Source organism: Carettochelys insculpta, chromosome 3 (assembly GCF_033958435.1).
Source record: "Carettochelys insculpta isolate YL-2023 chromosome 3, ASM3395843v1, whole genome shotgun sequence".
In the NCBI taxonomy this organism is placed as follows: Eukaryota; Metazoa; Chordata; order Testudines; family Carettochelyidae; genus Carettochelys; species Carettochelys insculpta.
The window spans coordinates 89,551,710-89,572,895 of record NC_134139.1 but is presented as its reverse complement, the minus strand read 5'-3'; the positions used below and the strand labels follow the sequence as shown (position 1 = coordinate 89,572,895).

General features: G+C 41.5%; 1 protein-coding gene across 3 annotated transcripts in view; it reads left to right on the top strand.

The window, feature by feature from the left end:
* SNX9 (sorting nexin 9) overlaps positions 1-21,186 on the top strand; it is a 99,263-nt gene that overhangs the window by 66,041 nt on the left and 12,036 nt on the right. For all 3 annotated transcript variants that reach the window (XM_074990308.1, XM_074990309.1, XM_074990310.1), the window contains exons 10-14: positions 736-866; positions 2,354-2,457; positions 5,421-5,524; positions 14,099-14,176; positions 20,518-20,594. In XM_074990308.1, coding sequence (XP_074846409.1) covers positions 736-866; positions 2,354-2,457; positions 5,421-5,524; positions 14,099-14,176; positions 20,518-20,594 — 494 coding nt within the window. The remainder of the gene's footprint in view (positions 1-735; positions 867-2,353; positions 2,458-5,420; positions 5,525-14,098; positions 14,177-20,517; positions 20,595-21,186) is intronic.

Sequence of the window (21,186 nt, the reverse complement as noted above, 5' to 3'; positions counted from 1 at the left end):
ATCCGTATACAATGATGGAAAATTACTCTTAATAAATAGTGTTTTGTCAGGTACCATGGAAACTATTACATTTTAAAAGTAGGTATGTGCTAAAACTCTGGAGTTACAAAAAGCTGGTTTCTCATACCTCCCAAACTTTGCTATTCATTTAGCTTGATCTTTTTCCAGTTTGTGGGAGAAAAAAACTTGGTATGTTGATGGTTACAATATTTATAAATTTTGAGGGAATGAAGGGGTATTTATATGGTGGTGTTTTCTTTGTGCATCTGTTTCCCATCTATGAACTTAGCAGGTGTTTGAGCCTTTTAAAAAGCATTATAAACATGATCTAATACCTTATTTAACAAATAAATGGTACTCCATTTTGCTTTTACAGTTTCTTCAGAAATTGGTATCTATCCCTGCAAATTCTGTGTCTTGGGTCAACTAATTAACTATATTCACTGGAAAATAGAAAATGTGCCATTGTCTGATTTTGGGGGTGGGCGGGGGAAGACAAAACAAGGGAATTCTGTAAAATGTGTCCTGGACATTATTTAAAAATAACAATCCTGCTTCCCAGTAATTAGTATCCATTACTTTTTAGTTCTTCTAATCTATGATACAGAAATTACACAAAAGTAGCCATTTCATTATCCACCACATTTAGTTGAAAAGACTTGGATTTTATTTTAAAGAATGATTATGGATGCTGCTAAAATGGAACTATAGTAGTAATTGTTTAGTATATTGCAGGGCGCTTTGAAGAAGAATTTATCAAAATGCGTATGGAGAGGCTGCAGGGTTGGATGACCAGGATGTGTCGTCACCCGGTTGTTTCAGAAAGTGAAGTTTTTCAGCAGTTCCTCAATTTCCGGGATGAGAAGGTAGGAAAAAACATTCAGCCTTGTTACAGTCAGAAAAGAGATAAAAGAAATGGATTGGGACTGGTTAGCCTACTTCACATAGGAGAGGAGTGTTAAATTTTGTAGCCTATACATAAAGAAAACTTCGATTTCTGCTTCCCAGTGGATTTGCTTAATGGAATTATCTTGCCATCTGTCCTAATAGATGCATTTTTTTTTTCATAATTAACAGAACAACAGTTTCTAATTCTCCCTCCTTTACTCCTCTCACGCATTGTGTATCCAGTTAGCAATATTTCTGGAAGAGAAAAAATAGAATGAGAGAAACTCTATTAGCGGTTGCCTAAAAATGGGTGAGAAATGGACAACACTAGGGAGTTTTGCTTTTTTTTTTTTAAAAAAAAAATACACTAAGTTTATTTCCAAAGATTTTTATGTTCGTGTAGTTTGACCAGATCTGACGCTGCTGGATTTATTTATTTATTTTTTTTGTTGGTTGACTTGTCAGTGAAGTCCTAGTGATGATATGTGCAGTTCTGCTGCCAGAAACAATTGATTTTTACAGTAGAGTTTAGAGGTATATGGTTCTAATACTGCAATAAAAGGAGAGGGAAAGGGGCTGATCCTGCCCTTTCCCTTATTGAAGCTGGTGGTAACAAGGTCATGCCACAGGTTTGCCTGAAAGTAGACTACTAGAAATGTAGAGCTTGAATGGAGCTTGAGAGGCCATTTGGTCCAGCTCCTGGCGCAGAGATTGGACCAAGTATACCTAGAACATAGTCTTCGGTTTTCTTGTTCCTAGTCGCTTTGTTTCATTTTCTCTTGAGGACAGCCCATTTGCTGAGCTCCAAAACTATTCCAGTCTGGTTATATGTTGACTGCTAAGCTTGCATAACTGGCAGCCTTGTTTGAAAGATCTTTTTGTTTGACATATTGATGAGCAATAAAGCCAAAATGGAGTGCATGTGTAGTGTGTACATTTATCCAGTCATGCAATTGTCGTCCTAGCTTATTACCAGTGCCTGGTTCGAAAAACTGAATGACTGGCTATTGGCATCCTTGTGACCAGTGAAAATATAAAATTCTCTCTACAAATTTCAGTATGGCAGTTGCCATGTTTCCTCTTTCTGTAGCTGCTTTTAAGCAGATACCTGGGAAGATTATAGCAAAAAAATTTAAGTTGCTTGATTCTTTAATCAATTGGATGATAATCCAAAGAGGTTTCTTATAAAATGGACCAAATTTTTAAAATGTAACAATTCTGATACATAATTTATTTTGTAATTTGGTTATATGAATAGTAGTTTCAATGTTGTGTATATATTTATGTATTGCACCATAAATTATGCAATGTGTCAGATTAGTGCAATGACAAAGAAAATGAAATGATTTTTTTTTTAAATTTGATACGCTGACCTTCTAAGTTGCGTTCATTGCATAGGATATATGTTATGAGTAAATGGTGATTATCTTATTGCACAGTATGTCCCATTGTTCTTTTTTTCAAGGAATGGAAAACTGGGAAGAGGAAGGCAGAAAAAGATGAGATTGTGGGAGTTATGATCTTTTCTACTATGGAACCTGATGCTCCTGACATGGACATGATAGAAATGTAAGGTGGCATTCCCTTATCTTGCACTGATACTACATGTCAGCAATCATATATTACAAAATGGTATCCCAGGCTACTGAACTGTCCATATTACAAATCTTAAGATTGCATGAGTATACATACTAATGGCATTGGAGCACTTTCAGCAGTAGGTCATTGAAGTGAAACTGAAGACGGTAGCTTTCTCATGAAGTTATCTTACTTTAAAATTTGGTCGCGACCTCTGCAAATTTGTGGAAGATGCCAATGAGGCACTGCCATGAATATGCAGTGCCTCATTAGCATAATGGCATCTGTGCACGATTCAAAAGTGCCACTTTTGTAATGCTGCCTGTGTAGACTGGGGCCCTTCAAAGGAGCCCCCCAGCTTTGAAAGCCCCTTCTTCCTAAAACCAAATAGGAGGAAGGGGCTTTCCAAGTCAGGTGGTCCTTTAGAAAGGCCCCTGGCTACATGGGCGTCATCGTTCCGAAAGTGGCACTTTCGAATCATGCACAGATGCCATTATGCTAACGAGTTGCTAATGAGGCGCTGCCATGAATATGCAGCATCTTCCAAAATCCCTCATTAACATGCCCCTTCAGAAAGCAGGGGGCCAGTGTGGCCACAGCCTCTAAGTCAGTCTTTGCAGTAAATGGTCAAATCATTTAGATCACCTTCCACTGAAGAGCCGAAGAACATGTGGTCTCTTTCTCAAAACAGTGACTTTAAATGGTTCATTGCTTCATTCTGGTATGTAGCTCTATTATAGTTAATTGGACAGCACATAAACATGGCAACTTTTTTTGAAATGTGGGCTTTGTTGTTGTTGCAGTCTTTAGCGTATTGGACTTGGCATGAAAATAAGACCTTGGCCTTTTAAGAGTTCAGCTGTGTCTGTTGATTTTCCTGTTTAAAGTTACAGATACTTCCCCAGATAGAAGTTGTGATAGTCCAAAAACAAAAGATTGGCATTTCTTGGAAAATGAGGTTCTGCTTTCAGAGAAAAGTATCTGGTAACCTAAAGACAAAGTTGGGGTTTAGGAACCTATTTGGGGTCTAGTCTCAGCTCTTCCACTGACCTATGCAGTGATTTTGCTCTCAGTAAAATAGTTGCCAATACCTACATCAGAAATGGTCTTGTGGACACTACATAAAATGTGATAGAGTTGGGGAAAAAAAATAACAAAAATGTTAGGATGTTTATAGATCTACTCAGTAAATTACTTACTGCATTTCTGCCTGTGCAATACTGTATAAATAAGTATTAAGGTTTTAATGCAAATACCCTTAGTAAAGTGAAAGAGAAATACATAAATTGAGATCACTACAGAATTGTTCTTGAGCTCAAAATATTTACATTTTTTTCCATGAGACATCAACAGCTCTTTGTCCTTAATAGTTCAACCATCTTTGAGTTAGACTGCATATTTAGATTTGTGTTCTCCTTGAAGAGGTAGTCTGGTTTTGACATTCATTTTCATATTGGTTTCACCCTTTGTAAACTGGTTTCTATGGCTCTGTCTACATGGCAGCACTATTTCAAAATAAAGCATCCACATACAAAATGCATTTTGAAATAGCACCCAGTTATTTCAAACTAGTGCCGTGGGAGTTCATTATGGCTTATTGCAAAATAGCACTGTTCCATGTCTTCATAGCACTTATTGCAAAATAACAATTTTGAAATAGGTGGTGGTCTTGTAATGAGGTTTACTGGAACTGGAATAATGCATCTGCTATTTTGAATTTATTTTGAAATTGCGAGTGCATCATTTGGATGCTGCCAAAGTTATTTCAAAATAACTGCTGTTATTTCAAGATAATTTTGTTGTGTAGACACAGCCCATGAGTATAGAATACAACAGTCGTTTGTGTGTGTGTACCCTCACTGTAAGAAATCAGACTTCTGTTGTCATTTTAATATTTTCACATTTATATTATTAAAAATACGTACATAGTGCACTGGGGTGTATTTTCTTCATGAAATCCAAAATGCACCAGAGCAACGATCGTATATCCTTTGTGTGAGACTGCCATAGAGAATAATGTTCTGGACTAGCTATGTAAATCTTGCCCTTATCCAAGATAACAGTCCAGAGCAAGAATGCTAATCCAGTTGTAGAGTTCTGTTAAAGGCTGGAAAGTATAAGGAACAGTACGAAGCATCAGGCTAAGGAACTGGAGTGAAACAGTGACCTCAGTGAAGTCAATGGCAAAATTGCCAATTACTTTAGTGTGGCCAGGATTTCAGCTCAGTCTTTTACTAGTTCTGTGACATAATACTCTCTTGGGCATTGTAAAAGCTATCATTAGTAATAGTCATATTGTTATAAGTCCATTCATCATCATCATCATCATCATCATCAATAACCGTGGGCTCAGTGACCATTGGTGTCTGATGCCTCTCTCACTATTTCCTTCCATCTGTCCCTATCCAGTGCAGAGTGGCTTAGTTTCTGTAGACTAGCTCCACACCAGTCTACTACATTATCTATCCGTTCTCCATGGGGTCTGCCTCTCCTATTCGAACCATCCATTATGCCAAATATGAGGGTCTTGATTTTTGTTTATTGTTCATTCTGCAAATATGTCCAAATAGTTGTAACTTCCGTTTTATAACCTTCTGCAGCAGGTTCTCTTTCGGCTGTATCTTCCTATATAATTCCTCATTGGTGACCTTCTGCATCCATCCTATTCTCAGAATCTTTCTATAACAACTCCTTTCAAACGCCAGTATTCTCTTTTCGAATATTTCGTTATCACCCATGTCTCACATCTGTACAACATGCTGCTGAATACACACATTTTCAAGACGCCCAGCTTCGTTCTTAAGCTAATTGCTTTGCTTTTCCAGATCTTATCCATCGCCTTCAAACTCACTCTTGCTTTCGTTATTCATTGCATCAAGTTTAAATGCCAACAGTAGCAAATTGGAACAATTCCAGTATCTGCTGAGTGTAATTACATTGCTTTTCTTCCACAGAGAACAGAAATGTGATGCAGTCGGCAGATTCACCAAATCCATGGATGATGGAGTTAAAGAGCTGCTGACAGTGGGACAAGAACACTGGAAGCGTTGTACTGGACGTAAGTATCATTTGAACGTTTTGCAAGCTTAAGTTCTGTCTGCCTTGCTCTTCTATTAATTGTTAGATATTTTCCATATTTATTATTTAAATCTGAAATATATTTAAATCTGTGGAATTTGAGGACACCTGAGGTTGTGATGAAACCATCTACTGAAAATTACCAGTAAGATGTACAGTGCTAAAAAAGACAGCACCTTAATAACACATCAATTTTTTTTCCTTTTTCCCCTTTTTCCTCCTTCCCAGTGTTACTAAATCTTAATGAAATTTCTTGACTTAACAGCTGTTTGGGGAATAATTGCAACATTCCTATATTTAGTTTTTACTTAAACAACTGATAAATATTCTCAGTCATAACTGCTTCTTCTCTGAGTGCTGTCCCAGTGGGTGCTACACAGTAGGTGTTCGTCTTGCCCAGTATCACAGCATGATGTTTCTTAGCAGCACTCAGTGACGCTGCAGCGTGCGCCATTTGGACCACTGGGGATCGTGCACAGAGCCCTGCTCTCCTTAGTTCCACCCTTGGCCACAGAGGGAGTTCATCTCTCTCTTTCCTTCCTCAGCCCTGTTACACAGAAAAGTATAGGTTGTAGTTAACAGTTAACGGCACGGCAAAAGGGTAGCCTGAAAATTAAGAGTTTCTTCGCCGAACCACAGGCTGCGCTCTTTGACAAGGTCACTGGCACAGAGGTATCACTCGCCAGCCCCTATACCATTCTACCACCCTATGGAAAATGCGAGCGGTTACCATTCTTATTTTAAGGCACCGAGGTATTAGCAATTACGTCACCCTCACTACTCTGCAGTTCATACCAATCTCGTTCACCCAGAGTGGTTAGTCAATTTCCAGAAGCCCTCAAATCACCACACTCTCCTAGGGCTAATAGATATTATGAATGCAGAAGTGTATTCTGGTCACAGCACTCATCTCTGGGTGCAGCTCATGCTTTGCACTACTATTCAGATCATCATCATCATCATCATCACTACCCACACGAGTCTTACTATTCTAGACCTCGATCGCATTGATCACCCTGTCAGTACAGCAGTCCCATTAAGGATCACTCGAGAGCACCCTCTACTGTAACACATCACCTCCATCTCCTGTATTGTCCATCTCCGCACACCATGAAAAAGTGGGAGAAGTGCATGATACTTCCCATGCCAGCTGATCTCGAGTCACAGCTGCCTCCGAGCTCCCCAGCGGCTGAATCTGTGTTGTTTCAGAGAGAAGCAGTCACACCCCTGGGCCATTTTTCTCCTGATGACCTAAAACAGTTTCAGGACCTTTTCAAAAAAGTGGCAGTTAGCCAGGAGATCACCCTAATAGAACTGCCAGGGAAACAATATAAGCTTCTAAAAATTTTACAACCACCTGCCACTGCCTGGGTGGCTTTACCGTTCGATGAAGTGATAATGGAAGCAGCAAATGAAGTCAGGTGAAATCTGGCTGTGGCTGAATAAATGGGCCAATTAAAAAAATATTTTGTCCACCTGCCTCCAAAAAGCAGGTTTGAAGTTTTGGTCAAAGGCTCACCTGAACCTCCCAGTCTCTCCAGCACGCAGCTCCCTAATATTGCACCACTGCCTATGCCTGTTCTACCACCAGTGGGGATTAATAACCAGACAGATGCATTTTAGACATTGTTGCTCAGGGATATACTATCCTTCTACTCTCTCTCCCTCAACATCCCCTCCAGGGACCCTTCCCATGAGAACTTACTGTGTCTTGAAGTACAGTGCCTCTTAGAAATCAGAGACATAAAACAATTTTTGAAACAACATCAAGGGAGAGGATTTTATTTGTACTACTTCCTAACAGAAAAGACAACTGGATTGGAGACCTTTCCTAGATCTACCACAGCAGAACCAAATACATTTGCAAACAACATTTGAAGACGACTACACACTCTTCTATAATCCCTGCACTGGATGAGGGGGACTGGTTCACAGCCGTTGATCTTCAAGATGCTTACTTCCATGTCACCATTCACCTTGCTCACAGGCATCTCTTGTGCTTCGCCCTAGGGTCACAATATTATCCATACAGAGTCCTTCCCTTTGGGCTTTCAACTGCCCCGAGGGTATTCCCCAAAATTCTTGCACCAGCAGCCATGCACCCTAGATGGGAAGGTATCACTGTATTCCTATATTTCGATGATTGCCTCCTTTTGAGGCCCTTCATAAGATACCACAAGAGCAATGGTACAATCCACAAGATGGGTTCCTCTAGGGTTCCTCCTCAACATCGCCAGATCAACCCTGGAACCTACCCCACACATCAACTTCATAGGAGCGCCACTTGAATCCGCAACCACTCATGCTTCTCTCCTGACACAATGCTATGAAGTTATAAGGAGCTTTATATCACAACTTACTATCAGCCCTATGGTTCCTGTCTGTACATTCGTCTCCTTGCCCACAGGGCGACCACTACTTCTATTGTCCCAGTGCTTGTCTACATTTTTGTTCCCTTCAGTATTGGCTGGCATCAGTACACACCTCCACTGGACATCACATAAACAGACAGGTGATGATACCTCGGAAGGTAATCAAGTCTCCACGCTGGTGGACCCAAGAACAAAACATTCTGGTAGGGGTCCCATTCATCATACTCAGCCACCCATCAAATTACAACAGATGCATGCCTTCTCGGCTGGTGAGCACATTTTCAGCAGTATTATGTCAAAGGTCAATGGACCAAGGAACAGCAGAGGTTACATATCAGTCTTCTCCAACATGCTGTTTTCAAAGCTTGCAAGCACTTTCTCCCACATATTCAAGACAAGACCATCCGCGTCCTTAAGGACAGTACCATGACAATGTTTTATATAATCATCAGGGTGGGGCCCAATCACAATAACTTTGTGCAGAGGCCATAAAATTATGGAACTGGTGTACTGTGCACAACATTGTCCTCACAGTATCATACCTGCTAGGCATGAACAATACACTTGCAGGCTCCCTCAGTTGTCATTTCTCCCTAAACCACAAATGGGAGCTCTATCATGAAGTGATCCGACACCTCTTTGAGATGTGGGGTCACCCAGCTATAGATCTCTTTACAGCATTGCAAAATTCCAAATACAGCCAGTATTATTCAAGAGCAGGTAAAGCCCACAAATCTCGGGGGGATGCCTTCCTCCTCTCCTGGAATATTAGCCTCATGTATGCCTTTCCACCCATTTCTCTTATCTGAGTCCTCAGGAAAATCCAGACAGGTGGAGCACAAATCATCCTCAGAGCTCCAGTGTGCCCCAGCTAGATCTGGTTTCCCTTAATCTCTCATCTGTCTCTTCGTCCTCCTTACCTGCTTCCCAGCAATCTGGACCTACTCTCTCAGAACAAGGGTTCTGTTATTCACCCCAGATTACATACCCTACATCTGACAGCTTGGTTTCTGTGTGGCTTCCAGGAGACGTACACCACAACTCCCAACAAGTGAGAGATGTGCCGGTACAAAGCAGACGAGAAACAACATGCAAAACTTACCTCTTCAAGTGGAACCACTTCTCATCCTGGTGCTCTGAAAGGGGCATACAACCCACAAAAGCCCCACTGCATACGATTCTTGACTTTCTCCACCTAACAGATACTCACCTATCACTTTCCTCACTCCGAATCACCTTGCAGTGATTAAAGCCTTCCATCCACCTGTAGGAAGTGTCTCAGTATTCACTCATCCAGTTGTAAAGAGGTTTTGCAAAGCCTTACAAAACATGTTTCCACATAAGCCTATACTTCCGAGTTGGAACTTGTCCTTCATACCTTGATGGGAACACCATTTGAGTCAATGAACACGTTCACTAGCCATGCTAACAATGAAAACTGTGTTTCTAGTGGCTATAACATCAGCTGATAGCTGCTTAACTGATTCTCCATCATCTACAGTTTTCTACAGACACAAAGTAATTCTACAATCCCACCCCTCCTTTCTTCCAAAAGTATGCTCCCAATTTTACATCAACGAACCTATAGTCTTCACTACCTTTTACCCTAAACCTCATGCCTCTCATACAGATGCCAGATTGCACATACTACATGTCAGAAGGGTGATATCCTTCTACATAGACAGGACATGGTCATTTCGAAAATCTTAGCCTATTTCTAGCCATTGCCGAAAGCTCAACGGGATTGCCTTTTTGATCCCAATGTATATCTAAACTCTCATCTGCAAGCATAGTGCAATGCTATTCTATTGAAAATAAACTTTTCCTTCAACTCCAAGAGCAGGTTCTACAAGATCAGTAGTGACATAGACAGCTTTCCTAAAGGGAGTGCCATTACAAAACATATGGCATGCAGCCATGTGGTCCTCTAACCACACGTTCATGACACACTATGCAATACAGTCCCATGCAGACTACGATACGGCAGTAGCTAAAGCAGTACTGTCTTCAGTAGTTGTACTGAGTCAAAACTCACCATCCATTAGGGGGTACTGCTCTACAGTCACCTACCATGGAGCACCCACAGTGGCAGCACTTAAAGAAGAAAGAAGTCCCTCACTTTATGCAGTAACGATGGTTCTTCAAGATGTGTCCCCCACATTGGGTGCTCCACGTCCTGCCCTCCTCCCCTCTGCTCAGTGCAGTATATGTAGTAAGGGAGTCAATGACGTAACTGAAGAGAGCAGGGCTGTGTGCACAATCCCCAGTGACCCATGCTTGCCATGTTGTGGTCAAGTTGCAGAAGAGGTTGGTCCATCCCAGGGGCCCAGCCAGGCATGGAGGGTGGAGAGCAGTGGGGTAAGGTGGGTTGGATCAGGTCAGTCGGTCTTCCCTATCCCCTGTGTGAGAAGGGTGTATGGGAGTTAAAGATAAATTTAAACTCCAGATGTGCAACATTTCTTTTTAATTGAGGCTCAGTCAACTTGATAACTTGGAAGTTTGTACTGCATAGTTTTGATTGCCCTTGCATGAGTAACTTACCAGGTGCCCTGTATTCAGCATAGGGAAATATTGTTTCTTACTGAATTCTGCTGATGCTAAGTTCCTTCTTCATACAACTGTTGGGGATATAATAGACATTTTGTTAACTGTAGTTTCACTTTAATGATAAAATATTAATTATATTCCACAACTGTTGTATCTGACAAAGTAGGTTTTACCCACAAAATCTTATGCCCAAATAAATTCATTAGTCTTTAAGGTACCACAGAACTCCTTGTTGTTGCAGATACAGACTAACATGGCTACCTCTGACACAGTTGTGATAACTAGTGTTAATAAATATTAAAACACTTTCTCATCTGGTCTCTCATTTTTAGTTTATTACATTGTTTTATACTGGAGTATTAAGTCCCTGCCCCATATTTTTGTAGGAAATAAGAAATTGAGTAGTTGTCTTTTGGGTACAATAAGATTAACTGTAGTAATAAGCATTTTAGAGCTTTAAATAATGATTATTCCCAGATTAAAAACTGTTAATATGAAGATTGTCCCTTACTGCCTGCAGTGTAGAAAGGCAGCTAACACTTCCAAGCTGCTGCTGGCCACTGACATAACTCAGCCCCTTGCTTTCATCTGGCTACAGCACAGGCAGGAAGAGGTTTAAGCTCAAAGGATGGTTTGAGCATCAGGGTCTAGGGAATCTGACTGCAGGAGCTTCAGTGAACAAGGCCAGAGAAGTGGCTCAACAAGGGGGCTGTCTCATGGACAGAGCGGCTCCAGGCTCCCTGGGAATAGGACCTTGCAGGGGCAGCACGTGACGAGGGTGCTATATGCCCCTACCTGGGGACCATCAATGTCAGGGCAAAAGCGGGCTAGAAACAGCTTCCTCCCTAACATTCCAGAGCCTAGCTGAGGGGCAGAGAAGCTTCTCCATGCCAGTCACTGTGTGGAGTTTTGGCACATGCAGGTGCCTTGGCTCCTCCTGGCCTGCCGCAGACCCTGGGGTCTTGAACTTTCCCTGGGTGCCAGCCCAGCCAGAGGCAGTGGGGAGGAGAAAGGTGCCTGCTAGCCAGCATGTTGGTAAGTTGAATGATCCAGCCAGGCTCTCGGCCCAGTGTCAGGAGGGGGATGTAAAACGCCTCGGGGACATCAGGGAATGGCCACAGCAGGGAGAAGCCAGGAGAGGGGAAGCATGTAAAAAACCAGCAGGTGAGCAGCAGAGGTGAGACACAACTATTGGCCCACACTCAGTAGCCACTGCAGCAAGCAGCAAGTGCTGGCTACAAAGAGGGATGGGAGTCTGCTGACTCAGCACGGGCTTGCAGCAGGTACTGTACTGATGGACCAGCAGGAGGAATGGACAGCTCTGCACACTGCCACTTTGTCTAACCACCAGCCTTGCACGCTCACTCCCACTGTCAGCCACTGGATATTCTTCCTGCCCCCCACCCCCAGTCACTGCCCGTAAGTAGGGGGTGGCCAACAAGGATCCAGCCAGCAGCGCTGATCGCAGAGGAGAGACAGAGAATATGGGACAGTTTTACCCAGTTTGCGCACCCCCCCCTCACACACTTTTTTTAAGTAGGGAAACATGCAGGGGGGCTTAAATATGTGGCTGTCACTTTAAGAACCTCTAGTCATCCTAGAGTTCAGGAACTAGAACACACAAGCTGCTGCCTGCCTCTCTTTCTCCTCATCCTTCACATCTTGGCTGGAGGAGGTGAGAAGACATGAGGCTGAAGATTCATGGTTCTCTTGCCATGCCCTGTTTTGTTGTCTTAGCAGTCCCCATCTCCTGTTTTTGCTTGAGTGCAGTACAGACCTATTCTTACAGATTTGGAGTACCACAGGAGTTGCTGTTTAGGGACCCGTAGTTACCTGAAGCCAGCTCACCCAAAAGTTCTTGGGTATCCCTTTAGACCTTTTAAAATACATTCTTTCAAAATGACACAGGATGTTAGAAGGAAGTACTGGAACTACAAAACTTTCTCTGTAGGAGCAACCTCTCGCTTCGTCATGAATGCTGACTGACATTGCCGAGGATTGCATAGATCTCAAAACTGAATGGTGATGCCCTGGCACCCTGGAGAAAATTGAGGACGGAGTGCTGAATTGATGGGGCACACAGAGGCATAATGCTGTAAATGGTACACAAGACACAGGAAATGCCCATGACAATAAAAAAAAATGTGATGCATTAAGCAAGTATTATCAAGAATTCTATCAAAGGTGTTTTTTAAGGATACTAATAGAGACCCCCAGTGCATGGTGTCAAAAGGCATTTACCTTCATCTGAGTACTAAAATGTCAAGCAAATGAAAACTACTTAGTTTTCTTTCTAGACGCACAATACACTTCCCTAAGTACAGATGATTTTAAAAAATGGGAAAGGAAAGGAAACTTCTCGGTTTCTGTCTCTTTTCCTGTAATGGACAAATCATACAGGTAAAAAAAGAAATCCATTTTAGAGATTACTTCAGGCCTGTGGGTCTAGACTATGTGAATTATGCATGCTGTTTATAATGTAGAACGTGGGCCATAAATCACAGCTGTGACCTCATTGGAGAAATAATTTGTGCATGGATGGCTGCAGACATTTTCAAATACCAAATTGTGTAATCCACATACAAATGCATGTTGTTAGCATTGAAATTGTGTACAGTTATTAGTTCCTATTATAAGTATTAAATTTGGGAACCTTGGTGACCATCTTTTTAAGACTTTTTTTTTTTTTTTTTAATTAAAGAATGTTATACAGACCTACATGACTGCAGCTAATGTGATTTCTTAGTACAAAACATGCCTTCATATTACTAACTCCAGGTCAAGGATATGTCACTGAAATATATCTGTTTTTAAAAGGGAACTATGGCTCACTTATCTCATTGTACTTCTGGGATACATTTGTATAGATTGAATTAATATGAATTAGGAGTAAGGTGATGCCCTTCTCAGTTTGGAGGTTCATTTAAATGTAAAATGTTCTGGTTCTTTCACAGAAGTGGAAAAATACTTCCAAGCTTCGGGGGCGGGGCGCGGTGCGGGGGAGGATATTTCACCTGAATTGAGCTTCTTAAACATTTGTTGCTTTTCATGTGCAAGCATGGACATGAAGGGTGATCTTTTCACTTCTTTCCTCAAAGTGCAATGGCACGGTTTTCTTAGAAAAACATACATCCCTCTATTCCTCTACTGAAGGAGGATATGCACAGGAGAGGAACTAAATAAGAGTTTTTGTTTTGTGGGAGGGGCGGTGGGGGTTGGGAATATGTGCATCTGTGCATGATGTTGAGATACATGCACACAAATATGCATATATTTAGTTCATTTTATATACATAGAGGGGTCCTTATTTGGTGTGTACAATATGTGCACTTTGTGTACTTTAAAATAAGTGATGTGACTTGGAGACTTTTAACCAAGTTTGTAATGGCCACTTTATTCAGGTATGGAAGTGAAAAATCTCTTTTGAGCTAACTATAGAAGGACTAACTTAAGACAAAATATTTTTATTTAAAATGGTTGCACTTACAAAAATATTCAAAAAAAAAAAAAGCATACACAAGATTTGTGGAACACTTTTTTCCCAAAAATAAATGCTTAATATTGAGTAGTGGCTTTGTACTAGAAATGCTGTATAATTCAGTGGAAATGTAAAGTGGTATTTGTGTTTTCTTCAGCATTACCCAAAGAATATCAGAAGATAGGAAAAGCTTTGCAGAGTCTGGCAACAGTTTTTAGCACCAGTGGTTACCAAGGTATTGTATATATTAATTTGCACTGTTCTTTCATCTTAAGAATTATGTCTAAAGTGGTCTATAAGACTGCATTTTGACTGCAAAGCACTATGTTATTTTAAGACCTTTCATTTGTGCCCTTCTACACATGCTGTCTGTTAATTCTGATTCCATTGTAACCTGTGATTTGAAATTAGGTTCTTCTCTGGGGGCATGTATCTTATATTTTATCTACTTGTGTGTCATACTTGGAATAGACTTTAAATATGTCAAGTGCCTGGCATACATTTCCAGAATCAAGAGGGAGACCTGAAAAATGAAACACTATTGGGTTGCTAAATGATGTCAAAACCGGATTAGATGCTTATGAATCCTGAGTGGAGCCAAACAAAACTTGTAGCAAGAATCTTTGGAAGGAAACTGAAACTTTGGTAATTATAACACACATTCTTTTGCCAGGGTAATGGGAAACACAGATGTAGCTTTAAAAGCTAGAATGCAAACTTGCACATCTGCCTTATGAAGAAAACCTGGTAATTTGATTTCCAGAACCTTTGAATGGCAATAGAAAGTAGAGATCATGGTAATTGGGAAGTAGGCAGAGATGTTTCCCCTTACTGATCCCTTAGAAATACTTCATTGCACGCTAGTGTCTTGATAAGAGAAATTGCTTTCTTCCAGTTGATACCCTCTGACCTGATCCCACATATTTTACATATTTAATACACCAGGTATTTCCTTAAATTAATAGTATGTGGGATTCTTTGCTTCAAAATTCACTTCTTAAAAATATATGTGCAAAATGCTTTAAATCTCTTCATTGCTACTGTTGGTGTACAGGTGTGTGATGTCTGGTTTGGTGCTGCTATTCTGTGATTGGCTAGACGTGCAGAGGAATAAAGACATAGACATATGAATGTATTTGAAGCAGCAGGCTTCAGCTTTAACTCTACTATTAAAGGGAATGCCAACAGCTCCCCCATCTCGTAGAACAGTTAGGTCTGGTATAGTGTTAAATGGCCTCAGATTGTACACAGACAGATGCATCAATTCTGATGTCCCCTAAAAATGAGAAACAGATTTTATCATATGCTCCCTATTTCTTCTGCAGACTGCTTGATAGGGGAACATAAGCTCTCTAACATCTATCTCCAGCATTCAGAAGCTGGAAACATCCAAAACCCATGCCCACTGTGATTACACCAATCCTAAAAGGAGTACATCCTAAATTTATTGGACTGAGCCCCAGATAAGAACCCTTTTCTGATTATACAGCAACTGGTATTTTGTCCATTAACTAACACCCCCACACACGCGCCTCACACAGGTAGAGAAGCAAGCACACTGTCCAAGTTCTCACTGGATACATAATTCATCCCGGCATACTTTTAACACTGTCCTGGTCCTGTGCACTGCCCTGATCTATGGGATGGTGCTTTGTCCTGCCAAAGAGGGCAGGGAGCTGTACTTAATGACCTCCCAAGGTCCCTTCCAGTTCTGAGATGTGTATCTCTATGTAATATTATTATTATTGTGAGAATCTCTGCTATAGGAACACAAGTCCCTGTTATGAGCTGCACATCAGCTAGTTCCAGAGTACTCCTGTGGCACGGGAACTACTCTGCACTATTTGTGGCATTCTTTGGTGTAAAGGGCAGGAGCCTTAAATAAAACTGCTCTCCTTTTATAAGGGCGAAGTGTAGGCAAGCCCTTAACTAAAACCAAGTCTGAGTGGCTGTGGTGGTACCTGACTTTTATGCTGTGTCCTCTCTCACCCTGGACCAATTCCTCTGAGTTTCCATCATAAAACTCCCCACATTATCCTGCAAATCCTGTCAGACTGACTGGCCCCAAAGGCGACCCACTATGGTGGATAGCTTCAACCTTTGGTGTCCTAGTGACACCACATGTTTCACTACCAGGTGCTTTTGGCACTGGGCCAATCTTTGGGGAATGCCTTTCCTAACTTAGAGTTCAGTGAAACCTTCTTTGAAACTTGGGATGTCTGAGCCAATGGAGTGATCTGTCAGCATTACAGCTGTCAGGAGCTAGGGTTCCAGAAACAATAGAGTGCTGGTCACCAGTTTTGAATGGCAGCCTTCTGAAATTGAGACAGAGCGTTGGCAAAGTATCAATCAGTATCAATACCAAGAATTTGTGTTGCAATGAAACAATATTTAATAACCAGGCACGACACACAAGCCCATTACCTCTGCATTAGCTGCGTAGACTTTGCTAACTGGCAACTAATAATGTATGACTTGAAATGAGCGTACACCATAAGCCACTTGTGAAAACATTAGTTCTCTTGATAATGTAAAATCTGTGACACCATATGCATCCACGTATTTCCAGTTGGCTTGCTGAACTATACTGAACACGTTCAAAACACCCCTCAATTTTCTACCCTGGCCTCTGTGCTTGTTGGTTACAATGATAAATGAAGGCTGTTGAACACCTGAGGTGGCAGCTAGTAAGTTTTCACAGAATGTCCTGTTTTGGGTATTACCACCTTATAGCCAAGTATGGATGGCTTATGATTATGTGGAGCTGTTCTTAGTGAGTCTGCTGCTTTTAACAGCTTTTAGTTCCTTGAATCAGTATCTGTAAGCCCTCTAATAATCCCCAGCAATGCATGAAGCGCCTGTTGCTGAGTCTAATTCTATACTAAGCATGTCAATTCCTGCATGTGGCCTTATGTCTCTTCGTTTATGGTTAAAAGGAACACCAAATATTCTGACATCTGTTGAAAGGCTCCCAGCAGCTGGTCGGACACACCTGACATGGGCAAGACAGAGAGGGGATTTAAGGGCTGCAGCCCAGGCAGGGGTGACTGGTGAGGAAGGACACAGGGGTACCAGCTAAGTGATGCCTCCCTGTGCCAGCCCTAACAGAGGCAAGGACCAGGACAATGCCTGTCCATCTGCTCCCCGCCTTGTCTCCGCCCCAAATGTGGCCTAGGGAACTAGGGGGGTATGTGGCACCAGCAGTCAGGGTTAAGGCCCCTTGTGCTTACTGGATGGCAGAGGAAGCTGAGCAACATGGCCCTAACTCACTCTGCTCACCTGGCTTCCAGCTGTGTTGCTGTGCTTTCCACTGTGGGGAGAGGGGGACGAGCTCACCCATCCCTCAAGTGACATAGCCAGGAGCTGGGGGAGTGGGTCCATGTTACTCCTTTGGGGTAACCTACCAGGCAGGCACCAACCCCTCACTAGTCCTCTGGGCCTCTGCCTCTCCTGCCCATGGCATTTGGGGGGTGGGTCACAGGCCACTTTGGGCCCCTTCACACATCACCCGAGTCCAGGTCCCTGGGTAAGTGAGGCACTGCAATGATCTCCAGGATGCCAAAAATGCAGATCTTTTTCCAGGGCCCCTTTAGCCTAAGACCCTGGGCTGAAGCCTTGCATCCTGTCCCTGTCTGTTTGGGGATGGGATGTGGCTCATTGTACTGCTGTTTCCTCCTCCCTACCCAGTAGTTGGAGCTGCCAGTTCTGGGAAGCTCGGTAAATGTGCTTCCTTTGTCTGGAGGCTCCCCCTCCTGTACCGCAGCTGCAGCTCTCATTGGCCAAGAATCACAGCCAACCTGCCTCCTCCTGTATTCTGAACTTCTAACTTTTGACTTCACAAAGTCTAACAGCCCCAGGCTCCCAGAAGAGTTAATCTGGCCCTACTCCTAACCCGTATCCCATTTAGTGAACCAGAAGCTGTTGTACAAATAATAATCTGCCAGAGGTAAACACATTACACAAATAACATCCCATTCCAGAATGACAAAACCATTCAAAAGCTGGGTGTGATATGGATCACTTATGACCAGAGCTTTATCTGAGTAATAACAACCTTTAATCTGCAAATCATACAGACTAAAGTCTTAATTGTAGCCTCAGGCAGATTGACCCTTAATTCACCCTGTGGCCATGCCAGATGCATTTTTTTTCATATGCATACAAGCATTTAATGAGGGTTAGCAGTCTGAGCAAATGGAAGGCTCACAAAGGAGGTTTGAGTGAATAATATAGCATCGGCCTGAGGCCTCACCTGTAAAGGGAACCTAATGATTTCTCATTGCAGCTTCTTGCACTTCATGTCTGACCTGTCAGCCCTTTTGGAATAAACCAGCATATCTAATTTAATGAAGATGTGGCTTTTTGTAACATTGCTATATCTACCTTCTGCCCTGAGGATCACCCTCCCTTCACCTGAACTGAGCTTTTCCCATATCACTGATAGTTTGTCTACACTTACCAGTACATCAATGTTCTGGAGATCAGTCTCCTGGAGTCAATTTAATGCATGTAGTAGGGATGCACTAAAACAACTGCTGCTTGCAGTCTTGTCAATTCCAGCATTCTACCAGATCGCTAGAAGCGAGGGAAGTTGACTGGAGAATTTCTCCTATTGATCCCTCTCAGAGGGGATGCCCAGTAAGTTGAACTGTTATGTCAACTCCAGCTATGCTATTCACATGTCTGGAGTTCAGCTTTCCTCCCCGGTGTAGACCTGCTTTGAGTGCCATGCTGGTTTCAACACTTGTCCCACATTTCTTTAATTTTGCACACGAAGTCAAAACAGTTCCTTTTCGGTTGCATTTGTGCTTTCCTACTACTGAGAGGTTCATGTGAACCAGCTTGGTTGGTGTTAAGGCAAGGCCTTAGCTCCACTTCTGATGTGGATGGCTGTGAAGCCTCTTTCTGACGTCACCTGTACCGTACCATCTTCCATGCCCTAATTCCCTTCTGAAAAGATGGGTTGGGATGACCTGTCACCACCCTGTAGCTATGCTCTGCTCACCGGTCCCCCAGTGCCAGTCCAGGAAGTTTGCTAGTGTGCATTATGGACAGGGACAGAGTGAGGGGCAATCCCTCTAACCTTGCCTGTCCAATCAAAAGCAGACATCCTCTTGTGCTAAGATAGGAATGGGTAATGTTAGCTTTCCCTGTGCACTCTTCACTTTTCTGTCCCAAGTAGAAGAGCCACTCAGAACAGCCCATATTCCTTTTCTAATTCAACCAATGCTCCATTTTGTGTCAAATATGGTCGAGGAATGAGTTGCGTAAACAGCAGTTGGTCTGACTTTTGGAAAGATTCACAATTCAATGATCGCACAAGGGAAAATTTTTGGAATGTGTGCACTCCTTGAAAATTTTGCCTGTAATTCAAACTTCTGAAGTGATCTCCTTTGAGTTACGTATCTAGCAATCTTTTATTGTGAAGAGATCTTCATTCAAAACTGGTATTCCAAAACTCCAGGCAGGCAGCAATCATGGCTTAATGTTTTTAGAAAGTTTTAAGAAGTATTTCTTATAAAAAATCCAGAAACTGAAATATTATACAAGTTCAGCTCATAGCCATGCACCTTTGGGGAGCTCTCCAGTTTCTGAAATCAGGCTACTAAAATAGTCAGCACATTGGGTCTGATTGCCACTCTTGTCTTCAGTTTCCTCTCCTCCTTTAGAACATATCCTGACTTTAATGTTTCCCTCTTCTTAACACTGATCAGCTCACATAGGTGATAAAAACAGTTGCTAAACTTCAAATTAGTTCTCCTAGTAAAAATATGACTCATTAGTTTTATTGTGATGCATCTGTCTGTGTTACCAGTTCATACAGTATTTGGTACTTTGCTTAAAGCCCCACTTACTGGAGGCATGCATTCATCAGAATCACAACCTTCATTTTAAAAAGAAATATCTCGTCCCTCCATGGTTGAAGAGCAAAGTTTGAGGTTCAGAAGCAAGATGGCAAAGAAGAAATAACCCAAAATGTATTTCTGAAATCTCATGTTTTTGGTGGTCCTGATTTATGACTTTTGTATGCTTTGGGATAGCAACACTCCTAGTTAGACCATCAAAAGAAATTTAATCATTTACTAACTGTGAGACCTAAATTTAAAAAAAAACCAAAAAAACAAAACCAAAAAACCCTACAGTTAATATCCTGATTTTAATAAAACCCATCTTCATGTTCTTCCCTTGCTCTAGTACATATCTCTTACAATCTCTATACTTCCTTTGCAAGTGCTGTAATTAAATCTTTTTTTTAAAGATGTATTCTGTTAGTACAAATGTTAAACACAGTGCCAGTCACTAGTTGACCTGTGCAAGCTGAATGCCCAAATGTTTAAACATGCTTTTTTATCACAATGGTAACTTTAAAGGCCAGCCCTTTTCTAATGATACCAGTGTACTAGAGTTTAACAATGTTTGTTTGTGCACTTTCTCTTTTGTATATTTTTTTGTAGTTTGCATAATAACTACAGCAACATACAGGCGTTGATTTCTTGAAAACTGCCTGATTTTAAAATCGCTTGTTTATTCAGTAACTGTTTGTGACTTTACCTTAATTTGAAATATGTATTTTAGGAGAATCAGATCTCAATGAAGCAATAACAGAAGCAGGAAAAACATATGAAGAAATTGCCAGTCTTGTGGCAGAACAGGTATAAAAAGTAATAGAATCCCAGTCAGTCCAACACAAGTTACAGGACAACATACAGTGTGTTTTCATTACCTTTTCTTTCTGCTCTGATTTTTTTTTTCCCAGAGTTACTTAGTACATTTTACATTCATAAGAAAATCAGTATTTTTACACACCACTTTTCCAAATTGCTTTGTATTTTTAATAACTTATAAATTGTTCCTTTTCTCTATCAGCTCAGAGAATGGTACTAGAAAAGGACCTACTTTGAAGGCCAAGGTGTCTGTTTCAAGAGATCAGATTGATAATCCCAACAACTGATTAAATGCTGACGTTTTGGTGTTGGCATACACTGTCACCTCTAGGTCTCCCATTGTTAATAATGCAATTAAACAATGGTGGGAAATTTTTCAAAAACATTTAGTATGGACAGTGGCTTTGGATCTAGATCATATTGCCCCTTATATGTATTGGGTTCTCATCAGTTCATTGGGTTTAACTCTTGATCGACTAATTTAAAAAAATAGATCCTGAACCTGCATCAGTGGTCAGGCCTTAAATTTGGCTTTTTTTAGGACTGTTATCTGATAATGTAGTGCTTAACCTTCACAGTC